Raw genomic sequence first — 22,761 nt, forward strand, 5'->3', positions numbered from 1 at the left:
CAAATGTTTCTGCTCCAGGGTGATAAACTGTTGCATGAAACTGCACATAAGATGAAAATTGAAATTGCAATGACTAGTAGTATTTTGGTTAAAAATGCTCAAATGGCACTGAATTGCAATAATTTCACAGTTATTCCTCACAACGGTGTGCGAGACTAACACACTGACCGCACACTGTAAATTGTAAACTGTTACATCATCATAGTTGTCAAATGTGCTTTGCCTGTCTGGTTTATCATGACATGCAATTCCTTTTTTTCTCTAGCCTATGTAAATATTATAAAAGAGTAAAAAAAAAAAGGTGTATTGTGTTAAGTGTAGAACATTTAAGGCTGGAGCCAATGTATCTGTTTATGGGCCAAAACCACATGTAGGGGTAGGACAAACAATCAATAAAGCATTATATTGTTATTGATACACTGGCACCATTACTGTGGTGATGGGTTAGTAAAGTACAGGAGTATTTTTATTTGAGTGTTGACATTTAAATTAGGAACTTGTCATGGTCTATATACAAGTGTTTTGCCAGGGGATATATACAGTATATCTGAATCTATTCATGTGTACATTGCCATGCATCCAGTAATATCTCACCCTGCTGTATTCCACCAATGGTTAAGGCACACACAGTTAAAGGGATAGTTTAACATTTTGGCAAACTGGCCCATTGCCATAATCCCTACAGTATAGTCATAGCAGTAGGTTCGTTACCCAAGCTATTTTTAGAACGGTGGAGCAGAGCCGCGAGCTGCTTAGAGCTACACTGGAGGCTCATGGGATTTCTTGGTTTCATCAAACTCATTGAATACACAATCCAACAACTCACAAGTTGTGATCTGCACATTCACCACGCTATGAGATGATAACGGAACCAGAGTGTTTTAGAGTTGTCGGGTTGTGTATTTGATGAGTTTGATGAGGGAAACCAAGAAATCCCATTAGCCTCCGTAGCGTAGCTCTGAGCAGCTAGCTGCTCTGCTCCACCGTTCTAAAAATAGCTTGCACCGACAATTAAATGTAACGAACCTACTGCTATGACTATAGGGATTATGGCAATGCGCCAATTTGCCAAAATGTTGAAGTATCCCTTATCTGCAACATCCATGGCTCAATTACTCCACATTTGCTGACTCTATATTTTCTGACAAATGGCAGAGGAAATTTGTCAAAAAATAAATAAATGTCATTAATGTCAATGACATATCGAAACTTAGTAATAGTTTGGTGAGAATTCTTTCCCAGACCCCCATATTTCAATGATGATGCTGTCATTGAAAAAATGACACACACACACACACACACACACACACACACACACACACACACACAGACAACCAGGGCATGACTCATGCACCCACCGCCAGACACACTGCTGCTTTCAGCCCACTTTCAATTAAAACTGAATAGTGACTCAGTCCTGCCAGTAACCAAATGCATCCACACAATGTATTCTAGTGAACAAGCCAGTGTGTGTGAGCATACTTGCCCCTTACTCTCTGGGGTGCAACATTTCACTGGAGGATATTTCCCATGGTAACAAATCACCAACTACAGACCACATCTAAGCCAACAGTCAATTAACCCAAATCATCAGCCTGCAATAATAAACAATGTTTGTTTTGACTTTGTTGAGTATGAACTTTTTATACACACATAGTATACATATATATTCCATCTATGGCAGATGTCAGCTGGTAGTATGAAGTATGGTAACTATAAACTGTACATACCGCAAACTGCCCAACAGAATAGGTTTGAACTATCCATGCTCTTTAATTGACTTCATTAAAAACAAAACACCACAGTAAATTACACCGAGATAAACTGAGGGGTGCTTCAAAAACGTTGTTTCCTTTCAATGCTGTAAACACAGTGGACAAATTTACCAGAAGGATAATGCAGTACGATTCAATTTCACCACAAACTTCATCACCCAAAATTACTATAAAGTTGAACCAACACCTCTCTAAAGTATTTTCAACAGAAACCGAACATTATACCCGTCATGAGGGAGGATTTATTGCTGGCCTTCTGTTATTAGACTGCATCACCTTTATCTGGGCATAGTACCTAATAAACTGCCAACACACAACAATAATCTCTCACAATATTAATGCACATGCACGTACAATCAGTTACAAAAACCTGATGAAACTCAAGTCTACTTCTGCAGTGGTCTACTCTCTGAAACTATTTTGCTCCTATGTGTCAAGCTCATCTCAGTTCACAAAATGGAAAATCTTTTTTTGTGAAGATGTGCAGTGTTGAAGCAGAATTCATAACCTCATCTTGATGTTAATTTAGTCACAGTCTCTGGCTACTGTACCAGGGCTCTTCATCTAGTCTGTCTAATATTACAGTCAGGTCGCTCCGTGAAATATTTGTTGTCATCCTCCTCTCACCTCATTATGGTATGATTCAGTAGCAAGTGACGGACGGACTGAGAGGGAAACAAAAACACAGATAGGAATGGAGGAGGGATGAAAAACAGACGGGGACAGACAGACAAAGAAAATCTGTGTCCTCAGTAGAAGCACTTTCCATGTTATAGAAATTACAAATTGGCTTAGTATAGCATAGTACGACAGGTTGAGAGGTAGAGAGATCCTTACATCTGTTCATTTATAAACAGCGTCCTGTAGCATTAGATTGTGTGGCTCTCAGTCTTGAGTTCTTGAAAGCCAAAAATGGACCATGGTTGCCAGCTTCCTCATTACCAGATTCCACTACTGCACAAAATAAGGTCAGTAAGGCCTTGATGCTGCTTGATAGCTATTTTTACAACCCTCCAAAATAACACTAGGTCATTCATTGTTTTGAATGGTGAATTTGTGGCTTTTTAAAAATGGTATAAGTTGTTTGATCTTTGTTTTAAACGAATTTACTGCCATGGCATGTCGAATCAGTTGCCCTGATGAAGTCCTCACAATGCGGTAGTTATAAAACCACAGAGTTTCATTAACCATACTGCACAGTAGCTACACAGTAACATTTGCTTAACCACAACAGCCAGGGACGTCAATTTCATGGTTCAGGACCTTTACTCATGAAAAAGTTCTACTCACATACTTTAAAGGTCTGCTAAGCAAGCCAGTCATGCAAAGTGTCATCTATTTTAAGGCTTTTCAACCCCCAGGCGAAGGGTCTTCCTCATAGCACATCACTCAGAGAGCGCATCTGTATTTTCAAAAGGAAATCATTGCACAGAAACAGGAAAGCAGAGTATGATTGTTTCCATTGATGTAACCATAATAACTTATCTGATAGCATTTTATACAGTTTCACAATTGATCACATCTCATCACCTTAAAAACACAGGTCAAACTGTATGAACACAAAAACGCCCTAACAAGTCAGTCTTATGGCCTATAGTCTGTTTGTGTAACATATTGGAGTAGGCTGCAACAATGAGGACTAAGTGTAAAAAACAAACAAACAAACCCTGCACTTGTTCTGAAACTGCTAGGCGATGGCCACCTGTCACAAGTCCACCTGCTAAACAACAGACATTTCAGAAATAATGATGTGGGGTATGAATATCAGTCCATCCATCTGTAGTCGATTTAATAGTCAAATTATCCACCCAAAAACAGCTTAAAGATAATGAATTCCTCTGGGGATAAACAACACCCCCAGTCAGAGACGGAGAACACAGAGCTGCCTGTGGCAAACTGAGAAAAACATCAAACTCCTACTTCATATTCACCACGGGAAGGTCCAACATGATTTCCTCCTCTTTATTGAGTGACCAGTGAGAAGTGAGTCCCTTCAGAAGTTGAAGTCCTATACTCACGTGAAATGTTTTGTTTTCGCGTCAAACAACAAGTTCAGAGTACTGGCGTTATTTTCACCGCGACAGGTCAGCGGCAGCGCGTTAACGTAACCGAGACACAACAAACCCAGATTTGTGCTCTTTTTCTCTTTTTTTTTGTTTTTGTGGCAGTTTCTTCCTAACAAAAATAAAGTTTGAAATCCGTGTCTCTCACTCACCTCGGACAGTGTTGGTAAACGTCCGGCTCCGTGGACACACAGGCTATCGTTTCGTGTGCGGGGTGGGATCTGTGGCCACAACTGCGACGCCAAGTAGCGGATAACATTTTTCTCACGGGTAAGAAAAAAAAAAAAAAAAAAGCAGCAGCAGCAACTCACAAAGCGCTCTGCCGTCAGTGTAAAGAAAATGAGTGCGAACACTTCCGGATAGCCCTTTCAAAATAAATACAAACGTTGACGTTCTAACGTAATGACGTTTTATTTTCTCATTCGTTTCCGGTGCTTCTGCTGCTGGTTTTGGCCAATACATCCATGGTTTTGGCTAACTTGATGGAGCGAAATTGCTAAAGCTTCCGCACGGTCGTCATGTGACCTCTGAAAAAGACTGGACAGCGCTGTTTTCACAAAATAGCCTACTCTCTTAACCCGATTTCAGCCTATTATATCTCCCTGTGACTTACTTACAGCTGTCAAAAGGACATAAAAAAAAAAAGAAAGAATAGGCAACACGTAGCAAGTTTTCCACAATATTACAAACTTTTAAGGATTACCGTGGGAGAGTAAAATTAAATTTGGGCCACAAGGCCTAGTTACTGTAGGCTATGAATTTATTGGGATGTGGCTAGGGTAGGCTATAATATATTTTTTATTTAGGCCTATATAGCCTACTTTTAGATCAATTTAATAACAGTTCAGAGTGGTAGCCTATCAGTGTGAGCTGGAACCACCATAACTGAATGGATTAATCAGTTAAGAAGTAGGCTAATTAATCTAATAATAAATCAAAGGTTGTTTTTTTTTTTTTGTTCAATTGATTGTGGCCATTTTGAGTTGACTGCTGACTGTGTTAGTAGCAACAGTGTTTGCATCAGATTTAAACCATGGATTTGAGATTAAAGTCTAAATTTTATTGTTTGATGAAATTAAGACCTTTGATTTCTTTTTGTTTTGTTTTTTAAGGCCTTCTCTGCAGATACCATGAAGATATAACACATGCTTCAAATCATAAACACATATCACATCCCATTAAGGATAAGTAGTTGAAACTTACAGTGATATACATTTTAAAAGCTTTTTTTTTTTTTTAAGTTGGTATTGTGTAATTTCATCCTTCACTGATTTTGTCACATAATAAATGGCTGACACAGGGCCCACTCAGAGATGTTATCTTATTGCACTGAACCCTTCTTACTAAACTGATACTTTGTAACTGATACTTTGTATAAAGGTGGCAGTGATGTGGCACTCAGATAAGCAGACAGGGGAGAGCACGATTATAGCTGTATGGTCCCATAAGAGCCAGAAGAGGGCAACCATGCACCATCAAGATAATGAGCATTGTCGATGGATTTCAAAAGACATCAACTTAAAAAAAAAAAAAAAGAACAACATTGAAACACCAATTTATAGCAGAAAGAGAATGTTGTATCTAAATAGACCTTCAATTTTAAAGAGGATATCTTTGTTTGCATTTCAATCTTGGCAAAAAAAAAAGAAGAAGAAAAATCCAAGATGTTAGCAGCTGAGACAGCATGTACAACGGAATAAAGATCCTGAGGTCGATCAATTTGAGACCGATAATTTCACAGTCACATTGTAAATCACAATGTACCATGGGATTCAAGACATAAAGCATTTATGAGCTAAGATAGCCCACTTGGGAATTTACATGAATAAAAGACATTGCATGTGGTATCATTCTGTATCAAACCTTTAATGTTTACCATGTGCTTTTTTATAGAATTAAATGGGAAACATGCCTATTGTGTCATTTGTGAATCTATATACGTGTCATGTATGTGATTCAGCGTGCTGTACTCTCATGTTGCTGTCAAAAGCCCTGAGCCCTGAGGACCTAATGACTAACAGGATAATGATTTGGCTTTTAGGAGCCTATAGACAATACACCATCTCTGTGGCAAGTCAGTGACTTAGTCATTCACTTCTGACATAAGGACATGGGGGTGTGGTCCAGAGAGATACACTTGGGAAAAGACGGAAGGGGGAACAGGGAGATGAAAGGAAATAGAGAGAAGATGTATAGGTGAAGGAAGATGAGGAGTAATTTTGTGTAATCACAGAGTAAAAGTTCCAAGAAAGGAAATATAAATGGGTGAAGAAACACCCAGAAAAAGGAAAGAGAAGTGATGAATAAATTAACAGGCTGGAGACAAAATGGGACAGGATGGGAATAAATGAGGGAGAACGAATGGTTTAGATTAATAAAGGAAAAAGAAGGAGAGGAAGAGGCGAGTTGCAGAGGAAAAGAAGAGATGGAGAAGAAGGGAAAAGAATGAGAGGAAGGGAATGAAGCACTGGGAAAGGGGGATCAAAGAAGGAAAGAAGACTGCAGATGAGAGGTGGATGGTGGCATGGATGAGTGGATGGAGGGAAAGAAAAAAGAGCTGAAGGGGTGAGGACTCAAGGAAAGGAAGAGCAGAGAGAGAGAGGGGGGTAGAAAAAGAGTAGGGGGGAGAACACTGGAGATGAAGGGAGAGAGGAGGAGGAGGAGGAGGTGGGGTGGTGGTGGTGGTGGTGGTGGTGATGAGTCATCAGCAGGCTATCAGCCCTGGTGGGCCGGGTTGCTGTGGGGGTGGCGGTGTGACACATATGCAGAAACACACACAGGGATGCTGGCCGTCATGCTGCTTATATAGCTCCTCCTGCTGCGGGGGTGAGGGGAAGACAATGCAGGGATGCCACTGGGACACAGTTCATGCACTCTCTCACACATGTAACCCTGTCCTCTCTAACACACACACACACACACACACACACACACACACACACACACACACACACACACACACACACACACACACACACACACACACACACACACACACACACACACACACACACACACACACACACTTTGCCTATAATGATGATGGCTGAACTAGAAGCCTCATTAAGACTCTGAGGATGGATGGATTGTTGTGTCCAAAGGCAGAGAGGGACAAACAGTCAATACAGCTGTAGGAAAAGAAAACCAGCGCCGTATGAACCTCATGGCTCTCTGCATCTCTCACATACACTTCCCTTCATCATCCATACTTTATTAGATGGTGCATATGCAGAGGCAGATGCTGTAAAAGGGGAACTGGCACAGTGGATGACGTGCAAAAAAAATATCATGCCATTAAATTACATGTACAGCAGCAGAGCGTGTTCCTCTTACTGAGGCGGCTTCATGAGCTTTAAAATAATTTTCTCAAGTTACTGTATGTAATGTGTTCAGTGTGTTTGGTGTCGTTTTGTAGCCAAACTGGAAGCCACTGTGCTATTTATGTTCTGTGTGTGTCGTGCGAGACAAGTATCCTGCATCCCGCTAACTCACCACGGGAAAACAAGACATTGTTGTGGAGATGACACATTCCCAAAATACTGTATGTGCTGCTCTTAAAGTCTAATTCTATACATGGACAGACACCCTGCAACATGTCACTTCCTCTGTGACATGCAAGCGCTCATCTCCCTGCGTCTCTCTTTGGTGCTGAGTCGATCTCAGAGTTGCCATGCCAACAGATTGGGGGGGGATTCCTAATTCTGATCTAGGCGACTGCACGCACACATGCAACAAAACATGCACCAGTGCAAAATCAAACTAATGCACATTCACACTTTCCACTGAGTGAAAATAGGTTATTTCAGTACTCAAACAGTTAACCAGGTCAGAGATCTTTTATACGTGTCTTACTGTAGCATCAGCACAGCCATGCAAGTCTGCAGGCAGATGTCAACCGAAGTGAAAGGTACTGGCACATGTGAAGCATACACACACACACACGCAGAAAAAATGCCCGGACGACCAGTGAAATTTGAAAACCTTTGTAGGAATCTGTATTTAATTTTTTAAACTCTACATACATTCAAACATCTCTCAAACAGAGGAGCAGACAGTACATGTGAGTGTAAAATCTGTGTGTGTGTGTGTGTGTGAGAGAGAGAGAGAGAGAGAGAGAGAGAGAGGGGGGGGGTTGCAGGTTGGGTTTGGATTTCCAGCTGCCTTCTGAACACCTTTATATCATGTGCTTACAAAATGTGATGAAAACACATGAGTGACAGAGAGACCAGAAAGATACAAATCTAATGTTTATACATGTCTGAGTGTATAAATGTAATATGAATAAATATTGTTTGTCCATTTGTCTACACAGGTACAGTATGTTCTTACAGTATACCTGACCATTAGGGGTTGCACCAGTGTTTTCCCAGCAGGAAAGCAGCTTTTTTAAACTATTGTTCATATTTTGAATGACAACAGCATGTTTTAAACTGTGGATCTTAAAATATATTTTTCTTATGATCATCTGCATAGGCCCTGATTACAAAACTTTTATATCCTCTGAACAGGCATGAAAAAAAAAATCACATTTACAGGCACAAATTTGACAACAGTAAATATTAGTTGACAAAGTTGTAAAAATAATCTTGCAGCCCCTCATGAGTAGGTGCATCTATGATGCATGTTTGTACATGTATGTGGTCATACATTATGTATCTAAATGTGGAATCAAGTTGGTGAAGTATGAGTTGGTCTGTGTGCATGAATGCTTACATACATGTGCCTGTTAGCATGCCTGCATATGCAAATGCAGTATGGAATCAAGAGTGTATGTGCATGTATTCATGTGTGTGCGTGTGTGTGTTTGTGAGTGTGAATACATCAGTGTGTTTGTTAGTCGCTGTCTTCTCTCTCCTGGGTCTCAGCCAGAGAGCTCTCATCAATATTCTCCAGGCTGTCTGCATGCTGAATGCTGAGCTCAGACAGTGGGATGCTGGGTAATGTTGTCTGTTCGGGGTAGAGCCAGGGCTTGAAGCCAGGGTTGTGCCTCTGCTTCCACTCTGAATACTTCACACAGGCTTTGTTGATCTTCTTCATTGCCTACAAAGAATGAAAAAAAGATGACAAATCTGTTTATTTTGTTACAGATTTACACTGATGCTGAAACACTTAAGCTTACAGAAAGGGAATAAATGGTAATAACTGCTAGAAATAACTGATCTTGGTCGACACTGACATAAGGTGGTCTAAACTCAACAGAGCGGCAGACTATGGGACACCGAGTGGATGGACATATCTACAGAAATGTAAAAAGAAAACAAGCCTAGAGGTCAAGAGGGAGCTATTGAGAGGTGTTGTGTCAATCTACATACATCTACATCATCAGGCACTGTCATACATTTCTCATAGTACAAAAAGGCAAATTACACACAAATGTGTATAATTCAAAAAAACATTACACGAAATGACTACTTTCTAAAAAATATGAATCAAATGCGGCCTGCAATGTAACGAGAGAGAGAGAGAGAGAAAAATCCCTAAATATTTACTACACTGAAGTGATCAGCATGGTTAGTTTCAGTGGTATTCGTACATCTTGCTGTTATTCTATTTTTTCACTCTATCATCAAGGGACTTCTACATCCCAGGGTGCTCTCTCTTGTGAGAGAGACAGAGGGAAAGAGGGAGAGAGAGAGAGACTCTTTGCCCTATTTCAACAAATAAACGCACTCCCTCAAAGAGACAAACAAATACAGTCAACTAGTGTGTTTCTGGAATGTGTAGAAGAGACTGCACATTTTACATGCATATAAACGTCTGCATATTTCTCATCGTGAGAGGCACCGTGCCATGTATAACCTCAGTGCACTGTCTGTGGATTAACACGTCAACAAACACACGACACACTCACACAATCTGTGTTAATCTGCAAAATTACTTACGCGAGGAGCAAGGAAGTGGGAAGACTTGTTGACAACCCACTTGGGTAATGAACCTGCAAAAAGAGACAGAGCGAGCACATGAGTATGAAGAAGAGACAGCGAAGGAGAGAAGTGTGAAAATGAAAGTGAGAGTGGAGAAGGATGGAGGACATATAAAAGAGGGATTTAAAGGTTGCTTCATTACATGTCATGTCATCCGGATCAAAGTGAGGCTTTGGACACACGTCACACCACAGACACACACACACACACACACACACACACACACACACACACACACACACACACACACACACACACACACACACACACACACACACACACACACACACACACACACACACACACACACACACATTACAAACGGGTGATTAAAGAGATTTACACAATCAGCACTGCACTCGCATGCAACAGAGTGACAACACAGTGAATTAAAGGGAGAATAAGAGAAAGTGATAAATTAATAGACGGACACCAAAATAAAGAAGGGAAAGAGAGAGAGCAAGAGAGAAAGAGAAGAGAAGGGGGGGCAGTGATACAGACTCTGTCCTTCATATGGTTACTATGACGACTCATTTTGACATAAAGGCAAGGGGATGAATCATTCATTACAAGTTAGAGCATGTATTCAGCACCTGTGTGTGTGTGTGGCTCAGTCTTTTGTGTGTGTGTGTAGTGAGTTTGTCCTTGTGTGCTGATTACCTCTAATTGTGTGTGTGTGTGTGTGTGTGTGTGTGTGTGTGTGTGTGTGTGTGTGTGTGTGTGTGTGTGTGTGTGTGTGTGTGTGTGTGTGTGTGTGTGTGTGTGTGTCTGTGCATATTAGTTACCTCGTGGGTCGACCTGGGCCATGTATGTGAGCATGCAGTGGTTGGGTCCCTGGCTTTGGATCATGTAGCCAGTCTGAATGGACACAGCTCGCACCATGTCCTTTTTAGGCGGGTATTTCTGTGGAGACAGCACACACAGACACACACAGACACACACAGACACACACAGACACACACAGACACACACACACACACACACACACACACACACACACACACACACACACACACACACACACACACACACACACACACACACACAATGATTAATATCATACTTATGCAATTCAAGTATTTCCTGTCAAATAAAGAAGCACAAGTAACCCATAATCTTGATCTTTGGTTACTTCAGATCAAACTGCCAGCTAAATATATCTCAGTCACATTAATTCACTTATTGACTTGTACACCACAAGTAATCATATATAAATTGATGAAAATAACACACACGTGCACCAGCAAGAAATCACAGCATAAGAGCAACATTATTTTAATATTAATTTTATGTATGAACGCTTTGTCTTTAGATCATGTAAGCATCCATCAAATAATGCGTAAAAGGTCTGCAGGGTAAGCACTGGGATTCAGAGCTCTTTGCTGTGTTGTGTTTTTTAAGCTGCCAGTCAATTTGATTTTCTGCTCCACACTCATATTTCCGATGTAAATCCACTTCACACTACCCAGTGGACGCCACAGCAGTAAAGGCCAGCATCAGCCCCACTACTCCACTGCTGACTCCTTTGACTAGGCTTATATATCTAACATTATTATTCATGATGATAAAGTACAGCACTGGTTAGCCTGTGCTAATTGGGACAGGCACACTGCGGAGAACCAAAGAAGCACACAGAGCAGCAGCTGGTAAAAAAGAAATGTTATCAGAGGGGAACTTCTGATAACAGCTTTATCTTTTCCCTGCCATTTGACTCACATTCTTTGGTACCTGCTCTTGTCTACAAACGGGTTACATTGTAGGAATTTCTTCTTGCAGAACAATGGCAGCTTTTGTGAATCATCCAAAGGCTTCTGGGAAATTAGGGACAGCTTTATAATTTTCTGAATGTTGAGGATTTGTATGGGACAACATCAAGAAATCTGAGGCATTAGTCAACAGCAACATGTTTCTCTACAATCTTGTACCATCAAGCTGTTGGCCACACGAAAAAAACTACAAAATATCACTTTGGTGTCAGGTAACTTGTCATGGGAATATGTTATTTTTGACATTTGCACAACATGATTTGAATGCAGAGCCATGCTAGCAGCTCTGGGAGGCTGCACTAGGCGCAGTGGTGCTTTGATCTAAATGCTAATGTCAGCATGCTAACATGCTCACAGTCACAAAGCTGCTGTAGCATGATAATAAGTAGGACGATATACAGTACTAATGTAATGTTCACTGTGGTTTAGCATATTAACAGGCTAACATTTAAAAATTGGAGCTACACGGTGTTGCAGGTATTTAGCCACAAACCAAAATATTGGACCATTAAATTTGACCTAATAATGAAGCAAGTAGTTATAAAGACCAGATTTCATGGTAATCCGTGCAACTAATGCAATCCCCGGAGCCACGCTATCAGCAAGGCTTTAGAAAACAGATCAGCTGATAGAGCTGTCATTAGCACTTAGGAGCTTTAGCACTTGTAGTCCCCTCGTAAAAAACGAGGGGGAAAAGTCTGAATTACATTATAACAATCTGCCATAAATGCAATGAAACCTGGATTCAAAATGCTGATTATTGACACTGGAAAAAAATCCAGTTGTTATCAATCCTGGACAAGAGAGAAAGTAACATCAAATACAGTACAAGTGGACTGACTATGGACCCATGAACTCAGCACTTTGAGTATCCCCTTAAGCTCCACTCCACAAGTCAAGCTCTCAAATACTACTGCTTATCAAGAGTGACCTTGGCTAACCACACACACAGAGTCATGCACAGACACACGAGGAACACAAACACACACGCACACACTGTCTATTATGTTCGTAGCCACTTATTGATGCAGGAATGCGGAAGGCGAGGCGGAAGTCAACAGCTAGCAGTCACATGAGAGGTCTTATCCTTTTGTAAACACATCAGTGAGGGAAAACCAGGAATGAGCGACAGAAAGGGAAAAAGACAGAAATGCAACAAATACAGAATAAAAAGAGAGGACGACAGGAAAAGAGAGGAGACAGGCAGATAAGAAGACAGAGCGAGGAAGGTAGAACTGAAACACTTGGTTAATTGATTAGGTGTTGAAAATTAATCTTCAGCTATTTGATAATCAATTTTCTGAGAAAATGGTGGAAATAATCAGCCGCTGTGGCCCCAGAGAGATAGGTGACGACGAGTGCAGGCTTTTTGCGATGGATAATGCATGTACTGCTCTACTTGTCAGACAAGAGACACAGAAATAGAGCCAAGCTAAAAGCTGAGATTTTGGGCCTGATTCCAAACTGAAAGTCTCTCACATGCTCTCTAAGTGTTCCCTAATCAGTCTGTTTGTTCCCCTGCTCTCCGGCATTCAAATTACTCATGTTCTTAAAAAGCGCTGGACTGGAAGCTGAGCTAAAAACACACAAATACACTGACCTGAATCATATCAGCTATCCTACTCTTTAAGCGAAGCAGTGCCAGCACACAGTGGGTACTACATGAGTGCTCTCTCTCTCTCTCTTGAAATATGTCAAACTTGTCTTCACTTCCTGAATGCAGTGGTTCCATATGAGCAGACTTTGAAATGACTAACACACAAAGCTTTGTAGTGTACTGCCGCCTTCCCACAAATATTTGGGGATTTCATTTCATGCAGCACGATGCCCTGAAGCTTGCAAAAGTTGATATACGGGTTTGTGTCTGCTCTCCCAGTGTGTGCTCATTTCAAAATTATATTTCACAGGTCACCTTTGAGCATGCATACGCAGAGTTATCGAGGGGTGAGTGGGCAGGTCTCCAGCTGAGCATGTGTAAAACCCTGTGTGCGTTTGTGTGTGTGTACTTACAGCATGTTTGACAGAGTAGTTCATGATGATGTAATCTTTCCCTATTGGCAGCCAGGAGCGCAGTGTGATGACATCACGGTTCCGAAGAGGTTTTGGACACTTCCCTGTTGGCGAACAAGATCAACCTGGTGAACGCCACATCAAAAGGTCAATGTGCACTTCTGTGTGTATCTGCTTCCCTTCACAGCCTCAAATCATATTAGTGACAAATGAGCGCAGGTACTTGTTCTAAACAGCACACGTTTACATGACGTGCTACACGTTTACATGACGTGCTACATACATGAGTAGTAACCGACATCCGCGTTGACCGTGAGTCTCCCGATATCGAAAGTCTCGATGACGTTTGTGTCCCATTTCCTCCTGTATTCGATGTCATGGAGAACGTCGTACATGGTCTCAGCTGACACGTCCTTACACACCATCCGACACTGAGACACAGGGACAGAAAAGACAGACAGGTTTTGATTCAGACAATAAAAAAATACACAGCTCAATTACAGTATAGAGAAACAATTTCACTCTAAACCATTTCCTTGAACATACCCTACATCTGCCGTATATCCTATGCAGGCTATGCAGCAGGGAAATGTATTAAATTTTAATGAAGCTGCATCCCATAAATTGACAGCAAAGTACTGTGCTATGGTTGAGGAGAGCTACAGAGTTCACTGCTATTCATGCTGACAAAGGCAGATGTGAAACAAAACCCAACCATGGTGCACACATCAAAGGACCAACACAAATTTCAACATCCATACTTAATCTGGGGTACAAACAGAATAGAGGATCAGAGTAAATATAAGGGTTGAAGGACGCTGCACGTACTCAATTTTAAAGAGGCAAACAGAGACGCACACAAACACACACACTGCAACTGACGTGTAAATGATTAGACATCAGATGGCTGGAAAGTGTCAGTGTCAGAGAGTAAAGAAAGAGACATTGTCTGTGTGTGTGAGAGCCAGAGAGAGATAGAGAGAGAGAGAGAGAGGGGAAGAGAAAGAGAGCCTGAGAAAATTAGCAGAAGATCAGAGGATGGGCCACGGACCACAGATGACTCATTACAAGACCTGAGCTCTTAAAATTGGAAACAACACACTTATAACAGGTCAGAAAAGGACACACACACAAACACACCACCTACACCACACACAGTCTGTCAAATGTTTGTGAGAGTGAAGGGTTAACAGGGGGTCGGACTGCTTGATTTTTCAAGTTTATACACGTACACGGCTCCCCTGCTGTTTGGACAAAAACATGATGGATATGTACAGTTTTAAACCGTAAATGAGACTGAACGGCTTCATGCTTTGAATCGAATTCAGTCACACTCAACTCAAAATGTAAAGTAGGCTGAAATATGCTAGTATCCATTTTGAAAAGTGAAACATTTTCAAGCTAAATTTAAAAAGGAAGTAGTTGTTTTCACGTCCACTCTTGTTGATATGAAACCTGTCTGGTGTAGGTGTGCTGCAGCTTCTTAATGAAACCATGGGGACTCGTGCCTCTGTCAGGTTTGAAGTAGATGGAGCTGTAGGTACACCCGATGTAAAGAGAGGTCTGCAGCCCCAGAGTGAAGCTGTTACTACAGTTACAATTGTCAGAGGGGAAAAGGCCTTCATAATAACAACAAGGAGAAAGAGAAGGGAGAGTTGATGAAAGAAAACAACTTGGATAAAGACACAGATGAACAAAGCAAAACAAGAGGATGCATGACACAAAGAAACACAATTTAGACCAGAAGGAAAATGGAGCAAGAGTGAATGAGAAAGAAATGGACCAAGGGTGGTTATCGGTCCCTGATGATTTTAACTCCCATCACAAATAGTCCAGACGATTTAAAGCTCAGTCTGTACCATCTTCTCTTCCCCGTTCCCTCAGGGCTTAATTGGAGAAATTATCACTCCAGACTTCAATCTACATCTGGCTTTCCAGCTGTAAAAACAAAAAGGTATCCGCTCAAGTAGCCTATATGAAAACAACAGCCACTGCAATATTACATGCTCTTCTCTGATGTAACAGCATCAAATATGCACAAGCCATTTAAAAACATGTTACCTGACGTATTCGTTCAGATACTAATGGCATACAAATTCATCACTGACTGTTGATTCGGTCATGTGAAAAACTAAGATAACTAAATTTTGAGTCTCTCAGCGCGTTGAGCTAAATGCTACCACCAGTATGCTAGCTGCTCTGACAGATGTAACATGCTACTTTATGACAGGTAAAATGTTTTCCATGTTTATGCTCTCAGTTTATTTCCACTGTTTCTTAAGAGTTGGAAGTTCCACCCCTCACTCGAAAGGGGATACAACAATGCCTCTGTGCGCACTATAGCAATGTTCACTTGTTGCTGGGCCACTGCCATTTAAATCAACTTTATTTATAGAGCCCTTAGATGCAGGCACAGGCTCGCAGTGCTGTGCTGTGAAACAAAAAGAAATTGAAAACACTAAAGTGAAATGACATCCGCCAAACACAAAACCCCCTCACTGTAAACAAGCGAATGAAGAATGGGGGCAGAAGAAGCAGGCGAAAAAATATTAACGTGGCAGAATAAGAACATGTTAAAGTCAGACTGTGGTGCAGGGCATCAGTGTTATGTGGTCTGACCTCAGCATTTATCATAATGTAAGACATCACTGGGGATAATTTATGGTTCTGTTCGGTAGGTACAATGAGTCATGATTTTGGGGTCAGACGCTGACACATAATGCGGAGAGAAATCTGAAAATGTCTGTTAGACTCAGTTATTCATGCTCAGAGCGCAGACCGCTAGAGCAGTCAGGCAGTGAGTGCAAGTTCATAAGATTTTAAGGACAGACAGGCAGCAGGTTCAGGTTGGTCAAACTAAGCTGCATGCTGCAGTAAACACAGACCTACTGTATACACAGACAGGTGACAAATAAAAGGAAAAACCCTGAAAATTAGTTCAGAAACAGGATGTCAATGCCCCCATCCACAGGGCACAAAGGGTCGCTGAATGGTTTGATGAGAATTGCAATGAATCATGTGTTATGGCCTTTACAGTCACCTGATCTCAGCACCTTTTATAACCATTCTGGCCGCATGTGGTGACCCAACAAATTACGAGACATTCCTGTTGGGTTTAAATTTGTCATCTGTCTTTATGTGTGTGTGGTCACATTGTTGAATAAAAACTAAATAAAGACCAACACAAACTGAAAAGATCACTAACTGGTTACAAAACCATTACAGAGCTGGAACATTATGCACAAATACTTCCACTTAAATGCATCGTTATACTGTAGAATAAAAATATGCAACCACTAAGCTTATTTACTTGGTTCACCTGCACTTAATGCAGTCTGTCATAAAGTCTTTATAATGGTAATTAAATTACATGTTTTAGCACTTCGCATCAGAGTTAGTGCTGTTGTTGTACTTTGTCCATTTTAAAATGTAATGGACAAAAATCTGAAACACCTGTCACCATAATGTGTTGTGTTGTACTATTCTAACTATGACCTCAGTCATTAACATAATTAAAATGCACATTAACATTACAATAAACACATATTTCTGTGTGAATGTTAACATCAATCTAAACATTATCAACTTCACTGTTTTGTACAGGTGTATGGATTAAGGCTGGGTGTATGAATCCAGCAGCCACAGCATGACTTTATTAATCCTTTACTTTACAATATGTGCAAACTATTTAATACTCCCTACTAAATTATAACCATTCTTAATTAAGTACGGGATGTAAGTAAAGTTTCAAGCACTGCGAGTGAGAATCCAGAGCACAGGGAGTCAGTCCAGTGCTGTCTGCCTTTACTAATGTGATACAAGCCTATTAAAGACCTTACCCAGAAATAATTGAGTGAGTGTAGAAGGTCTGTGCAGATCGACATTACAAGGAGACAACAAGACCTTATTAACAGAGATTGCATGCGGATTCCTGCTGGAGACACTGTTGTTACGATGGAATTACAGGCTTGTTTCTGACTCTCCATACTGGAGCTATTAAAGCACATACTGTACAGTAAACAGTATGATGAGGTTTAGAAAATAAACTGTAACTGTAACCCGAGTTGCTTTGTTGACCACAAAAAGGCTCCCACAAGAAAATAGTAATTCAGAACACCAGTGTCAGAAAGGTCCCACATTTGATATCTGTGTGTGTGTGTGTGTGTGTGTGTGTGTGTGTGTGTGTGTGTGTGTGTGTGTGTGGACAGATTCAAAGAAGACTTGTAGCTCAGAAAAGACCAGGGAGAATAAAGGATGTGTTGTATCCACACAGGCAAACTGAAACAGGAGTAGGAGGAAGGGAAAAAAAGCAAATGAAAAGGTGAAAGAAGAAACTGCAGGGAGGAAAAGACGCCCAGCACAGGATAAAGACATACGGGCAGCGAAGTACACTTGTGCATGATCCCATTATGTACTAATTCAGTAAACTCAGCAGATGAAGCAAAGACAGCAAGAGAGACGGGTGAAAGAGAGTTCAGGAAGGTAAAACGGAGATGGAGGGAGACAAACAGGCGGATACACAAACAATAGGTGTGTGTGTCTTTTCTTCAAGCCTGTCCACACTTCGCCCCGCTGCCCACTCAGAATACCCAATGACCTCTGACCCCTGCACCAACCCACTCCAACCCACCAACCGCTCTTTCTCTCCCTTCTTCCCTGTCTCACCCACTCTTGTTCTCTCCCTGCCACTTTCTCCCTTCCTTCCTTCTCTACCTCCCTCCAACCTGTCAGCTCTCATCATTTGCTCCTCTGGGTGCTGATATGTGATTGCTGAAGACAATTAGGCAAAGAAACACACTCAAAAAATAGAGAGGGGTGAGTGTGTGATTCAGAGCCAGGTCTCCCTCTGTGTCAACATGGGGAAAGGCAGACCCCGGAGTCTCCTGATGGCGTGTGTGACTGTGTGTGTGTGTGTGTGTGTGTGTGTGTGGCGGAGAGGCAAAATGAGCTGGCAGCTATCTGACAGTTTGTCAAACTATTAAAGTAAAGAAAACCACCTACACACAAACACGCACGCTCACATGCACACTGTGCGCACCGCATGGAGTCATGTGCTGACAAACGGCACCATGATGATGACTGTGATGTGAATGATTACAGCTATGATTACACACCATTATTGGTTGAATATGCCAGTGGTGATGGTTACGATGATAATGAAGCTAATAATTACACAGCTAATGATAATGATGATTGCCAGTCTGTTCTCTCTCACGTGTTCTCTGATTTGGACACAACCCCATGTTTTACCCTTTGCTGTTGTCATTCAATGCTACAGGAAAGACAGCATCTGAAACAGGAGGTTGGAAAAACAAGTCTCGGCTCACACATCAATCATTTGACATGCATCAGCAAAGATTAATGCTTTTACTCCATCTATAAATAGAAGAGCTGTATTCATGGAATCACTGAATGCCCCAGCCGCCTGCCACCGTTACCCACATATACACACACAAACACACACTTATAGCCGTGAGTGTGATACAGTTGCGGCAACTACCACATTTACATGCAACCACAAATTCAGTAACAATATCTTGTCTACGTTTGCAAAGTGGAAGATTGAACGTGTGGGGAAAAGAACGAAGATGCAAAATCAAGCTCCTGTAACTGTCATATTTACATAAAGATACAGTTTAGAAGCCCCACCCACACCTCAAATGTGTGTGTGTGTACTTTCTACTTCTCTCTGTTTGTGGAGCTGTTGTGAGGAAACACACCTGTCCTGTATCAAAGAGCATAAGCAGAGGACTTATCCTCCACACACACACAGATCTAAACACACACTTTTATTCCCCGCTGATGCAGACATGGTACACCTCTCCTTGTGCACACAAGACATACCCTGAGGAATCACTCAGGCAAATGAGGCTAATTTACACAAACCTGATTAACCTATACACAACACAACACCACAACACACACACACCCACACACACAAAGAACCTGGCTCACAGGTACAAAGACAGGCAGCAGGGGGGCTGAAAAAAAGGACCCTCTGCTGTTGTGGCCCCTGCAAATGAAGACAACGCCCCTATGCACACAGACACACACCCATGCACCAACTCACGCACACACACCACTTTATTTAACAAAGTAAACACCTGGTGGCTTGCTCACGCTCCCCAGACCCGGATACAACAGCAGGAAAGCACACACACACACACACAGACACATTTACAGAGAGGAGAAGGTGTTCAATTTCCATCTCTGGATATGAGAGGGAAATGTTTCCCAGAGTCACTGACAGTAATCAGATTTTTACATCAGCTGTGGTCAGACCGGTAAGTAGTGTGAAAGTTGGAAACGTGGAAGCAGCTTCCTCTAAACTGTCAGCTGTGAAGCCAAATCAGCCTTGAAGTGAAACGGACCAACACGGAGAGAGGTCTGGAGCCAGTTAAGCACTAAATTGTCAGTCTCACAGGTTCCCAGCCAATATTTGAGGCTAAGTAGAGACTGTAGGAGAAGCTGGACTGCCACTATACCCGTCATATATAAGTGTATTCCCCTCAATACTATTTTTCAGTATTTGAAAAATCTCCATGGGGCTGTTAGCACAAATGGCAGCTGGATTGGATCAGAACTGTGTTGAGATGTAGACGATTGGATGAATTAGTTTTCTCCTCAAGGCCTCAGAACACAGAAAGCTACCATGATATTATTAATGACAGTTTCCCCATGGCTTAAAGTGATATTACAACTCCATCATCGACTCCCAAGACAAACAAACACTTACTGTAAGGCCAACTGCCATGATGGCTTCTTTAGATAGATAACAAAGTCTGCTCATCAAGTATTTCACATGGCTGTTCTATTATTTTCTTTCCTGAATTATAAACAGGAACTACTGCATTTTAAAAACCACCCAGCAGCACGCCTATTGTTTTCAATGTCAAATCACAAAGTAATGTAGTAGAAGTAGACTTGAATCCTTGGCTTGAAGATTGTTGTCAAAGCACACGGTAATAACAAAATGGCCAGAATATGTTATTATACATTCTACCATTAAGCCCAAAGATATTCGATTTATAATATAAACCAGAGTATTGGGGGCAATCCTCTCTGTAACCACTGAATAAAAGAAAGATTTGCAGCTCAATATATGAATTGATTTTCCTTTTCTCCCTCCTGATCGGCTCATTGACTGTTGTCCTCAGCTCCACTGTATATTGTAGGAGGTTGTGCCTCTGTACACTTCCCTGTGTATGCAAATGGATGACAAACTGCATGCAAATCCAATTCCACAAAAGTTGATATATCATTGATTGACCTTCTCAAAACAAGTTGAAGTAAAGTAAGCACAGGCGGAGACATGAATAGTTTCACGGGCAGAAGATGATGTGTCCCAAAGGGAATTAAACCCGCGCCCTGGGGCCGACTCCTGCTGTCACTTCTCCTTAGCATGGGAGGGGGGGTTCTTACATCTGTGTCTATCAGGCATGAATTCACAAGCCTATATCACTACACACATTCACACACAGATCAGTGAATCTAACACAGGATGTGATCACTGAACAGTAACTAAAAACACACTCTTTACAGTTGCACTGTCATCATGTTTGAACTTTTTTTTTTTTCTTCCTCATGTGCTTACAGTGACAACATACAGTATGCTGCTCTGTCATTTGAAATCTGATGTTGGGGGTTTGGAGAAACCTCTGCAGTGACAATAGGACTGTGCAGCAAAAAGCAGTGGTTAAAGCATGTCAGCACTTTGAATCATAAGGGAATTTCCACTGGATAATACAGCAGGGTTTATTCCTCTCCATTCCCTTTGTGTTTGTGTTGCCCCCCTCACTACTTTCTAATATGCATGTGTTTGTTATAGCCTAAAACTCAATGGCTGCACTGAATTTATCTTTCTGTCATTCTAAGAAGTTCCTCTGTAGGCTATTGTTTTTTTCTTGACACATTTCCTGTGGGCTTAACAGGTCTCACCTTAATTTTGTGGACGGACTTCCCTTCCTCCAGACCCTGGGTCCACACCGTGGTGCCCGCCTTGTTGTAGGTCATGCTCCAGCCCTCCTCGCACAGACACTCGGCCTTGAAGCTGGCGAACGACCGGTCGTCCGGGATGGTCACAGTCTGTCCAGACATGGCTTGTTACCGGGGGAGAGAGAGAGAGAGGAGGGGGAGGGCTGAGGAGAGACTCCCTGGTGGGGCCCGGAGAGTATCACGGTTAGCCGGGGGGAAAGCGAGAGCCAGCTCCTCCTGTGTGCTCCTCTTCAGCAGGGAAGAACTTGTCTAATTCAATTTCCTCCTTTGCAAGAAGCTTTTTGTGGGCTGCACCGCGTCTTGTGATGATCTGTGTGTGCGTGTGCGTGTATGTGTGTGTGTGTGTGCGCGCGCGCTCAGGGAGGTACAACAACCGCAGTCCAGCCTGCACAAACTAATCAAACAGATGTGTAAAGCACAGCAGAGGAGAAGTGACCGAAACAAAAATGAAGAGGGTGAATTAAAAAATGAGCCTCGTCAGTCGATCGCGGTTGGTTGAATAAGTTTGAGCCCGGCTCAGCAGCAGTCCTCAGAAACACACAGCCGCTCTACAGACAAACCATATGTTTCCACTCTCTCTCCTTCTGTCTTTTTCTCACTGTCTCTCTCTCTCTCTTTCTCTCCCTGTCTTTTATCTATCCTTTTCCTGTGCGGCGGCGTCTTGCTCTGTCGATGGCGGTGGTCTTCTGTGAGATTACAATAATTTGCAGCAGCTCTCCATCGCTGCGTCGCAGCTGTAGCAGGTGGCAGAGGAGATGCGGTGAGAAATAAGAGGAAGAGGGGGAGGTGGTGGAGGAGGAGGAGGAGGTGGAGAGGAGGAGAAATCGGGCTGAACAGGCAGGAGACGAAACGATGGAAACGCCTCCCTGTGCTGCCTTCAGGTACTCCTCGTAAAACCTAGAGGACTCCCCATTTACAGTCAATTCACGACAACCACCGGATGCCTAGGCTACTTGTGGATAACTTATTACAGATCGTTATACATATTTTATTTTACAAGTGCAGGTGGTAATTTCTGTCTTAATGTAAACATCCTTACAGCCAACTGTAGGCTATTTAAGTTTTGTCACTTACAAAAAACAAATTAGGCTATGGATTGTTACGAATGGAGTTAAGCCTATCATTTTTCAAGTGCTGTTTAGACCTTATTTTCCCCTGTAAGAACACGAGAGATGGCTGTGGTTGAAATACAGATGTGCTATATTTGTTCCTATAAAGCTTCTGGTAG

At 41.9% G+C, this 22,761-nt stretch overlaps 2 protein-coding genes across 2 annotated transcripts in view; both read right to left on the reverse strand.

Annotated features, from left to right (window-relative positions):
• The window catches only part of arap1 (ArfGAP with RhoGAP domain, ankyrin repeat and PH domain 1), a 47,374-nt gene extending 43,244 nt beyond the window's left edge, over nucleotides 1-4,130 (reverse strand). Inside the window, exon 1 of the mRNA XM_083984615.1 lies at nucleotides 3,991-4,130. The gene's annotated coding sequence lies outside the window, so the exon portion shown is untranslated. The remainder of the gene's footprint in view (nucleotides 1-3,990) is intronic.
• A 3,689-nt stretch (nucleotides 4,131-7,819) lies between these two features.
• On the reverse strand, nucleotides 7,820-22,305 carry stard10 (StAR related lipid transfer domain containing 10). The gene is made up of 6 exons (XM_083984637.1): nucleotides 21,477-22,305; nucleotides 13,822-13,969; nucleotides 13,539-13,642; nucleotides 10,548-10,665; nucleotides 9,721-9,773; nucleotides 7,820-8,878 (listed from the first exon to the last, which is right to left on the reverse strand). Exons 1-6 carry the CDS (start codon nucleotides 21,633-21,635, stop codon nucleotides 8,672-8,674), a joined length of 789 nt encoding a protein of 262 aa, XP_083840763.1. The 5' UTR covers nucleotides 21,636-22,305; the 3' UTR covers nucleotides 7,820-8,671.
• Nucleotides 22,306-22,761: the final 456 nt, after the last annotated feature.

Source organism: Trachurus trachurus (assembly GCF_905171665.1).
Source record: "Trachurus trachurus genome assembly, chromosome: 13".
NCBI lineage: Eukaryota > Metazoa > Chordata > Actinopteri > Carangiformes > Carangidae > Trachurus > Trachurus trachurus.

Excerpts from the sequence above, each read along its gene's own strand:
- stard10 (XM_083984637.1), bottom strand. The coding sequence starts at position 21,635 with ATGTCTGGACAGACTGTGACCATCCCGGACGACCGGTCGTTCGCCAGC. Across the intron at positions 10,666-13,538 it reads ACTACTCTGTCAAACATGCT|AAATACCCGCCTAAAAAGGA; the intron begins GTAAGTACACAC and ends CTGTCTCCACAG. Across the intron at positions 9,774-10,547 it reads GGCCCAGGTCGACCCACGAG|GTTCATTACCCAAGTGGGTT; the intron begins GTAACTAATATG and ends CTCTTTTTGCAG.